At 42.3% G+C, this 10,786-nt stretch overlaps 1 protein-coding gene across 1 annotated transcript; it reads left to right on the forward strand.

The window, feature by feature from the left end:
* Window positions 1–1,636: 1,636 nt before the first annotated feature.
* ngb (neuroglobin) lies at window positions 1,637–6,251 on the forward strand. The gene is made up of 5 exons (XM_054797696.1): window positions 1,637–1,890; window positions 1,972–2,184; window positions 2,419–2,527; window positions 3,604–3,723; window positions 3,794–6,251. Exons 2-5 carry the CDS (start codon window positions 2,087–2,089, stop codon window positions 3,944–3,946), a joined length of 480 nt encoding a protein of 159 aa, XP_054653671.1. The 5' UTR covers window positions 1,637–1,890; window positions 1,972–2,086; the 3' UTR covers window positions 3,947–6,251.
* The last annotated feature ends 4,535 nt before the right edge of the window (window positions 6,252–10,786 follow it).

A 10,786-nucleotide genomic window follows, 5' to 3' on the forward strand; every position in this document is an offset into this window, starting at 1 on the left:
CTTGTACACTGGCTTCCACTGGAAGGCTCTGCTTATACAGCTGACAGCTTGGAATTTCAGATCTTTTTTTGTAAGAACCACATGAGAATGTCTCAATATGTATTCAATCATAATCAAAAGCCCATCATGCGGACACTGAGCGGTTACTCTTTTTGGCTGAGTGTGTCTTTCCGGAAAGCAACTGAAGTTTACGTGACTTCGGAGCTAAATGTTATTGAAAAACTGCCTGAAGGTTGAATTATTTTGTATTTGAATGTAGGTAGTATCCAATTTATCTTTTGTTTTTTAAAACATATGTGCACCAGTGCCACACAGTGATCTAGTGGTCGGCATACCGACCTCACAGTCATGAGATCGAGGGTTCCAATGGGTATTGCATGTTCTCCTCGCGTGCACGTGGGTTTGCTCCGGGCACATTCTAAAAACATGCATTTTGGGTTAATTGCAGACTCTGAATCAGGGATGGGCAAACTACGGTCTGGGGGCCACATCCGGCCCGCCAAGCATTTGAATCCGGCCCGCTGTATTTTAAACGTTTAACATACAACCTGGCAACATGACTTGCAAGTAGACGGAGTCACTCAATCTGAGATAACCTTTTGGTGGTTTAAATAGCTTTTCACATGCAGGGATCCAGACAACTACCTCACCCATGGTGGCAAACAAACAAATCAATTCAACAAATATGTGACACACAACTTAACCTACCCGCATACTCTTTAATAGTCAATGTTTTATCGTTCATAGTTCATATTGCAGGTGTCTTATTTAGTAAAAAAGAACTGAATAAGTCATTACTTTTTACAGATAAAAACATTTCCAGGTTGACTGTTAGAATTATAAAGTTCAAGTAGTGTGCTTGTATCAAATATATAGCTTGGCCCCTGGGCCAATTTTGTTAACTCAATGCGGCCCATGAGTCAAAAAGTTTGCCCACCCCTGCTCTAAATTGTCCGTAGGTGTGAATGGCTGTTTGTCTGTTGACATGGTGACCAGTTCAGGGTGTACCCCGCCTCTCGCTCAAAGTCAGCTGGGGTAGGCTCCAAGCAGGAAAGAAAATAAATGAATGAATGAGTACAACACCATAATTATCAAATTGTTCAAATACTGTGGAAAAAATGTACCTGTCGATGTAATACTGTAAACATCACAGCCGTTACCATGAGATTTCAGACATCACATGACAAAGCTTCAAGGGCTACATCCTCTCAGGTTGTCATGGGAACAGCACATCCCTGGGATGCACCTCTGATTAGCTGGGGCCCGGCTGAAAACAAACCCAGCCCTTCCCAAACTGTTAGATAATATCAAAGGGGGAAGCTCCATGTAAGGAATTCTAATAAATAAGAAGAGAGCAACATATTCCTCCCTGACAGGTATATAATAATTCCCACGTGTTCAGATCTCTTTTTATTGGGCAAAATTCAATCTAGGTTAAATACATACAATTATAAGAACATATTTCTAGATAAAATCTCAACAAATGTCATGAGTTGTGTTCTGCATGACTACGTTTCATTCCTGAGCTCACCTGCAGGAGGAGCTGTGTCCCTCGGCCTGACTGGAGAAGCAGCAGCAAGGAGAGATATCCCTCTTTTTTTCTCCTTCAGTGGCATGAATAACTGGAGAGAGAGCACTCAAGAGCGGGGAAGTGAGGAGAGAGAGCGAGTGAGCGGGAGATAGCAGCCACAGTGACAGATGAGAGCGTGGCACAACTTGTCTCTCTTGACTGCACCGTGGGTTGGGGGAAACCAGAGAGCAAGTGCACAAGAGTTTGAGGCAAAGCTGCCGCCCGCACGCACACAAACACACTCGCACACTCTCCCACAAAGCATACACCTCAGCCTGGCTGCAGCACAAGTTCAGAGCTAAGACTGACCTTTTGGGAAGGTATGTGTGTGTGTGTGTATCCCTGCTCAGGTACCCCCATGTCCCTGCAACCATCACTTGATGCTCCACTTTGTCTTGCAGGTGCAGAAGTTTCTTCTGAGGATCTCCAGTGTTATGGCTCCACCAGAATTGAGTCACCTTGTCCTGTAGAGGAGCTGTGTTTCCCCTCTAGAAGTACTTCAAGCCTCAAAGGAGGATGGAGAAGCTGTCAGGGAAGGACAAGGAGCTAATACGGAGCAGCTGGGAGAGCTTGGGCAAGAACAAAGTTCCACATGGCATCATCATGTTTTCCAGGTAACAATCAAGTGGAATCCAACAGTAAGTAAGCAACTTGTTTGTAACCCAAGCAACATCTTTCCGTACACCGGAACAAGAGGCGGCTTGACTCGTTGCTTGGCGACAGCCTGCAATAATCCATAATTTACTGCTGCTAAATCCGACACATGCATGGGAGATTTGTAGATGTTTGGTTTGTAGTTTTCAACGTGTGTCACACCTGTACAACAGCGTACTTTGTGTCCCGGCTAGGTTGTTTGAGCTGGATCCAGCACTCCTCACTCTTTTCCACTACAACACAAATTGTGGCACTACACAAGACTGCCTCTCCAGCCCAGAGTTCCTGGAGCATGTCACCAAGGTAAGCTTCACACACATTAAAGTGTCTTTTACGGAGGGATGGCCATATCAATTAGGTAACTGAACAAAAAGAATTCTTCCAATTGTGCAGAACTGATTGTTGAGTAATGTTTTTGAGGCAAAATGGTGTGCAGTACTTGGCTGCAACCAGCAGGGGAGCTGTTGATTCATTCTCAACTAGTTGGTGGCCAACGAAGAACATGACATTAGTTAGGGCAGGAGTCGGGAACCTTTTTGGCTCAGAGAGCCATGAAAGCCACATATTATAAAATGTATTTCATATTTTTTAAGATTGAATACAACTAAATGTGTGCATTTTTAAGCAAGACCAATGATTTTTAAATATAATAAGTCTCTGAATGTATTCTTTTTACATTTAACATTATTATACTGAAGCCCACCAATAATAAAGAAAATACTTGTTTCCATGAATGTGACTTGGTGCTACACGGTTTTGCACGGTACTCCATATCTTGCTTTCTTTTCACCATCTTCTTCATCAAAAGGGTTTCCTTTGCAGAATTAGCTAGCTGACTATTTGATTAACGGAGGGAAGTTTACTTGTTGACCTCTCAGTGACCCAGGTAGGCTACCATTGTCCAATAATAATCAAGTTTTGGTGTCTAACCCAGAAAATATGGGAAGGACAGCTGGCATTGGCTCTGGCCACCCACATTGTGCTAGAAAATGGATAGATGAATTAAATTGCATAAGAAAGTTTTATAGTTATTGTCAACACTGTGATTTCTGTAATGTTTTACTTTAAAATGTCAGCAAAAATAAATCAATTTGACAATGTTAAGAAATGTCTAAGAGCCAGATGCAGTCATCAAAAGAGCCACACCTGGCTCACGAGCCATAGGTTCGCAACCTCTGAGTTAGGGTAAGATGAATTAGGTCCACGCAGACCTCCAGGCAACATTATTCTCATCAATCACGATCAGGTCTTGCCTGAAAACAGGAGTTCAGAACATTCAGGCGAATATTCTCCCAAAACTGTGTTCATTTTCTCTGTGGTCAATCAAGGAAATGCAGTCAAATGCCTGTCCTCTTCATTTATGGGTCGTATGCTCGTAGGTCATGCTTGTGATTGATGCCGCCGTCAGTCACCTGGACGATCTTGACTCCCTGGAGGACTTTCTTCTCAACCTGGGGAGGAAGCATCAAGCCGTGGGGGTCAACCCACAGTCGTTCGCTGTAGGATTAATTCAAGCAAATACACATTACAGTTTTGCTGTGTCCGCATGTTGACTTATGTTTGTTTTAGGTGGTGGGGGAGTCTCTCCTCTACATGCTACAGAGCAATTTGGGCCAAGCCTACACAGCGCCCCTGGGTCAAGCATGGCTCAACATGTACGGCATCGTGGTGGCCGCCATGAGCCAGGGGTGGGCCAAGAACGGCGAGGACAAGGCTGACTGAAGAGTCGTCGCTGGGGCCGCTTAGCTGTTGCTGTCGTCTCACTCATCGTGGTTGCCATGGAACAAGGTTATGTAACTTGCAGCATCGTGGCTTTTTCCGTTGCTGTACATTTGCTGTACTTTAGTGGGGTTACATAGCAAAGGCGATTGTACGGTGTGGTCACACTTCACCATTGGTTGACAGTGTTTTTCCTTTGCTGTGGATGTTTAGCTAGCAGGGTCAACTCTACCCTCTTTTGGACCTGAGCAAAACATAAAGCGTCAAAGTTAACTTGTACATACAGTAATGCCTTTTGTTATATCTTCTGACCGTAGTGACATTTTTGATGTATATTAAAAGCGTCGCACAAACACTGAATATTGAATTGAGGCCGCACACGCGTCTCAAAGTGAGACGGGTTAGTGTGGGCCAAACGGGCAGCTCTGAGTCAAACTGTGACCAAAACAAGTTTTAGGGACAAAGCAATGTGTTTCTCTGTGAGGAAGATTTAACCACTTTACTCATTACAGTGTTTCGTGTATGTTAACAAGCTCTAAATGTGTTTTCTGAAAGGCTGACAACATGTTTCCAATAGTCCCACACTAACAATAGCTACTGACAAGAACTGTTATACACTGATAACTTTCTACAGTAATCTCTGACTGTTATGGCGCCCTTGTGCACCTTCTTTTACGCTGTATGTGACTCTCCGCTCAGTGGAGGCTGTGATCTCAATAGTCTTCATTTGACTGTTATAAAAATAAGACTGTTATGTGCAGGTAAATGCCATAGTGGAGAACTTACATGTACTTTTACACTCATGTTTGGTGTTACACTGTTACACTGTAACTGTCATTTATCTCAGTATTGCTGTCGTTGCGACAAATGTAAGATTAGAGAGTTGAACACTGCCCCTGTACATGAACCACCGGAGGTAAGCATTTGTTTGGGTTTTTAACACTGGACCTCCTACTTTATTTCTAGTGTCTGCAGACACTGTCTTACATGTATGGATTACTATACTTAAGTTTATTTTCAATGCCACGTATTTACCATACTGTAAATCCGAGTTGCTGATATGTGGTTATTAATGCTTTATCCTAAGTTTACATTTTAAAAAATTATTTTTATATTCTGAAATATAAATATATATGGTAACATTAGGAGAGTTGTTTTACAGTACATCCACTTGATTTACAAGAAGTTGTAAATGTGCAATCTGAAGCGAAGAATAGAAAATCCACAATTTTTGGTACACTTGACCAATCTAATGATATCCAATACAACAGCTGTATTAAACATGTCTTTACAAAGACAGTAATACTCAGTTTTAATTGATACAATATTGTTATTATTGTGGTTGCAATTTGCAGTGGCATAGAAGTGCACTGCACCATACATGGAGGTGTCCCTTATGCTGTATGTTGCCACTGTAATGTAGCTAAATAAGGCAAGCAAAATATTAGAGACACCTCTCAGCATGATGCAGTACAGTTCGACACCAATGAAGACTAAAGCCATAATGATAAAGTATTATTTTTATGAAGGCAGAAATCCAGGAGTGTATTTAATCCCTGCATCATCTGTGTTTTTCCAGGTGTACCGTTTGTTCAACTGGCTGTGTAGGTGGTGTATTTATAGTATTTCGTTCCAAAGCATTGGTACATTGCCCTATGCAGGTTGTCTCTTTTTTTCAATCATCTTTTTACAAGGGGCCACAGACCCATGGTGTATAATCCTGGTAACATCCAGTTGTGTGCATATTGGGTGTGTCACTGTCTACCTCATCTTTATTATCAGCTGCTACCGACCAGTGATGACTTCACCTAGTTATCCGTTGACCAAAAATGCACATTATTAGAGTTAATAATGCAAGCAAGCACTCTTTGTAAACTGGATTCCATGCTACAGTTTAATAACCTGTATGTGTGTGTGTGTATGTACATACAGTAAATAAAGTGATTTCCTGTTGACATTTTACAGCTAATCCGGGTCAGTGTGTTGTCACATTGTTTGTTGCAGATGGTTACAACATAATTGTGGCCATTGGAAATCAGTCACACAATGCCCGATATCTTTTCCAGTCCATCCCCTGGTGTTATGTAAGATCCATGCGCCGAATGTCTCATCTCCCTGAGCTGCAGAGATGAGGGCGAATTCAGGCACATAAGCCCACTTACTCATGCAACTGCACAATATCACATCACAGGAGGTTACAGAATGAGATTTGCCAAGAATTTACAAATTCATGCAATGTATTCCTGTGGGCTTAATTATCAGTTTGTGCATGCATAAGTCATCCTCCATGAGCAGGCTGTCTGTTCTGCTGTTGGATCAGTGGCTGACATGGCCTTAATTTGTCTCTCCGTGCACACTGCCAACACTATCCCAACACATGAGCGTCTCCTCTACAGTGTGTCTGTTGCTTCACAACAACATGCACTCGTCTAGCCACTGGGCTGGAGACAAATGGAGACACTGACCCCAGCCTCTATCAGGTCACCTAACAATGCTTCAGAGAACAAGTGCTGTAAATACAATGAATAAATATCAACTGGCCTTGTGTCGATTTATAGTGTGTCACTATAGCGCTACAGTGCTACAGTGCTACCTTGTAGTGCGCAAGGGCTTGCTCTGAAGGCTGTTGTCTGCAAGAAAAGACATTATTTTTAGAAAGTCTGCAATGTGTTTTGGAAAGAAGGGGTATTAAATGTTGTCATGGCAACTGTTAAGCAATGTGTGTGTGTGTGTGGTTGTGCTCATGGGCACCGTAGAAAAACATCGCTCCGTTACTCAATCATCTTAAATAAGATGATGCAACAAAAAAAGTTGATCTCTTATCGTGCGCTTATAAGAATATGGTCGTGAATTTCAAAATTCCCACATGCACCTGACGGCAACAGTCAGAGCAATGAAATACCCTTTAGTATTTGTCAATACCACTTCTGGTAAGAAGTTCTTTTGCTGGACCAGACACACAGTCACATTAAACCAGTGCTTCTCAACTAGTGGGGCATGCCCCCCTTGGGAAGTGCGGTGACCTGTCGGGTCGGGGCGTGAGAGGCAGGGAGGACTTTCAATATAAGTGACGGGCTTTAAAATTGTGTCTGTCCTATTTACAGTGTCAAAATTCCTGTGAAAAATTAAAACAATAAAATAAGTGCTGGTGGAAAACCAATATGAGTTTGAAATGGGAAAAAAAAACATTTTAAAGTTTCCCATAATGCATTTAGTTTGAGCAAAGCAATTCATTGGAGGACAAGCAGCACAGAAAATGTTGGATCTGCCTGCAATACTGTCTCTGTCCACCAGAGGGAGCCAGAGGAGGCCAGAGCCTAGAGGGAGGCTGATGCCATTGCAGCGCCCCAATGAATGCATTGCTCAGATGCAATGCATTATAGGAAATTTGAAGAGTTATTTTTTTTCCATTTAAACTCATATTGGTACATGTTTGTATATTTATCAGGTATACCTTTTGAGTGTTAAGCTGCTGTGTGATGAGTTCAGCTTTATTTGTAAGATGAGTCGGACTGTTACATTGTTATACTGTCATATACAGTATACTGACCTCCTGCAATTTGCAATGGGTTGACGAGCTCGTTATCATTTGGCATGATTGACACCTCCCAAAGAAAGAGCTACCGTTTCCTCACTGACTTGCAAGCGGCGCAGCATTTAAACAATTAGTAATAGTTCTGAAGTAAAGGAGAGAGCACAAGATTAGAATTTAGCCATAAATTAGCCGCACTGTTGTATAAACCCAAAGGTTCAAAGTTTAAGAAAAAAGTAGCAGCTTACACACTCCCTTGTTATGTTTTGAGTCAGAAGATTCAGAGAATGTGTCAGAGAAGTTTCACTTGTCTCACAGCAACTATGGTGCGTTCAATGACTGCTGAACAAAGTGCAGAGTGTATGTTAGGGAGTCGCCGATCAGGGTTTTATGCTGCCGATTCCGATACCGATCATCCAGGACTGAAATCGGACGTTCGTTTGGGCAAGGCAGTACACTGCATGAAAGGATCGCTGCGGCTTGCAATAGTGCTAGACACAGGTGATCGCTGCTGAAAGGCATTTATCACCATATGCTGATCATGCAATTTTTTACGGAATCGGTGGCCGATCTATCGAAGCATCCCTGGTATATGTCACTTATGATGATATATGTTATATTTTGAGTTCATGTCCATTGTGGATTGAGGATCATGTCTGTCAACATCCTCCAACCAATTAACAGAACGCACCTGCAAGATTGAATGAAATGCAGGTTTCGATCAACAGTGCTGCTTTCAGCTACCTTTTCCATCTGCCTAAGCCATGTGGGAGCAGCGATATGTGTCCAGCAGGAGGTAGAGGTATTTTCTATTCTGAGCATCTGGGCAGGAAAGAGGAGAGTGACAGGCCGCACACCCTGAGGAATTCACCTTTCATGAAGAAGCATGTTGCCACGGGTGACAGGGGAAATGTCAGGGACTTAGCATTCTTGTTAGGAACTCTTAGCAATGAACAAGCACTGTATATAATGACAGACATGCTGAGCTTCAGGCCATTTCGCTGCAAGATCTTTCCAGTGTAATTTGTCTCACATGGACCTTTATCTACGACCGCTTTAACATGACATAATGTCTTCATATATAAACACCTGTAAATACTGGGAAGCATACTAAAGCTGGAATCGCCCAACAAAGCAACATGGTGCAACCTTTTAGAATAAAGTGCAATCCCATCCACATTTTAATGTGGCTTTTGGGAGCCACTGAGGTCAGTAACGTATTCCACGACATGTGCTGGGACTACTTAGTATGCAGACACACTGCTTCAGCCATTTAGCTAACATACTTTTGCATTCATTAACGTGGTGGCCTTAGCTCTGTGCTTATTCGTGGTCAGGGGCAGTGGCGTTGCATCCTGGGGGCGAGGAGTGGGGTTCTGTTCTCGGGGGTGGCATTCAGGGAGAGGGGAAAAAATAGGAATGGAAGAAATAGCATGGACCGTGGTAACGTATTTCTTTTTCAGGCTGATGTGTGCATTCGGTGTGTAAATGAACAGAGTGATGTATTCTTTTTTTTAAATCACAAAATATCCTGCCTTGTTAGCATCCCGTTAGCTAAAGCTAAACAAGCTAAACAAAATGGCAGCCGGAACCGGAAGTTACGTCACCCGTCGATGATGTCATCAGCGGTTGACTCACAATTATGTTAACGCATTGTAGTTTTATAATGATAGTTTTACATGCATATAGCGTAAAAGACGAATTAAAGGGATAAATGAACATTTAAGGTAACGTTGACCTTCATTGAAGACGTGACTGTTCCCAAAAACACAATGTGGCAGCGAGATCGACCACCACCACCTTCCTGTTTTCAGTCACGTCAAGAATCATGTCTTTTGTGAAGGTAAAGTAACCTTAAATCTTAAGTTATCCCTTTCTTTAAAGGGGACCTATTATAGTCATTTTCGGGTCTTTGTATTGAGTTCTGGACTCCTACAGAGCAGCTACACACCATAACCTGAACGGAAAGCTTTCTAGATCTTACAGACTCTGCACCTCTTCCTGCAGTGTTTCCTTGGGTTTCCTGCCTGTGTAATTAACTCCACCCCCGTCCCTCCGCTAGGTACGTCTCCCGCCGAGCCCACTCCGCTGTATTTGGTCACACTCCCTCCGCTATAATGCTACACAGCAACCCCTTTTGACCGATTACTTACACAAAATAAACACATTTAGGACACTGATAAATTCTTACTTATAGGTTGCTCTTCTGACTCTTCAACATGACCAAGTAACGTTGCAAAGGCGTCCGACTTCAGCAACAGTCTGGCGGATAGCCCGCCTTCGTATTGGCCCATGTTCACAAAACAGATCTGTTTAAAATGCCGTTGACAGATGAGCATATTTTTCTCTTGCTGGCCGGGAATCAGCAACTCCAACCACTTCTGCCTGATGCTTGCCTCTTCAGGCACACCCGCACAAACATTTCCTGGGAGCCATACGTGCTAACACGGTGAACAGAGCAGAGCGAAGCAGAGCGGGGGAAGGAAAGGCCTACAGCTTTTACCTGGGCATGCCCATATAAGGAAGTCCGGGTTGCGTTGATGTCAGTGGAACTCGGTGTTAAAAAAACTCGTTTAGCACGAGAATACAACATTGAAACAACATTTATAGATCAGAAAAGAGGAAAAGCATAATAGGTCATTTAATAATTTCTGTTTATTTGTATGCATTTATAATTGTTTTCTGCATGTAAAACTATAAAACATGTTTTGTGTAAATATTTTTAGCTTCCTGCAAGGGATTAATTGGATTTGAGCAAAATTTATTTGTTTAACGTCCGTTTTGATTTGCATTTAAAAAAACGAGTAACAGGCTTTATTCAACCGCGAAACAGCATGATTTATCAATATATGTTCGAAAAAATGTGATAGAGTGAAGCCGAAAAATTCAAACCACGATGTGCGAAGGGACGACTGTATTAACTTGTGTTCATCTCGCTCCAAGTTTTGTGGCCGGATTGACTGTCGAAGCTCATGCTAATGTAGTCCAACAAACGTTTGTGTCTCTACACAACTATGGTGTGTTTAAGAACCGCAGAACAAAGTGCGAAATCACAATGCTGGACAAAACAACATAACCAGTGAGGCATAAAGACGTGAACATGTCAAAACCGTGGGCTGTGTTAATAGTGGTATATGGATGCCGTACGTTTTAACTTTATTATCATATATATTTAATACATTATTACCAATTCATGGTAAATGAGATGTGTTGAATAAATGTGAATACTGAATCCTCAAAGTGCGGGAATCCACTGTACCATAAACAAACAAACAATAAAAAACCCTAGCAGAAAGTAGTATTTAAGCACA

This window comes from Dunckerocampus dactyliophorus, chromosome 13 (genome assembly GCF_027744805.1).
Source record: "Dunckerocampus dactyliophorus isolate RoL2022-P2 chromosome 13, RoL_Ddac_1.1, whole genome shotgun sequence".
Taxonomy (NCBI): domain Eukaryota; kingdom Metazoa; phylum Chordata; class Actinopteri; order Syngnathiformes; family Syngnathidae; genus Dunckerocampus; species Dunckerocampus dactyliophorus.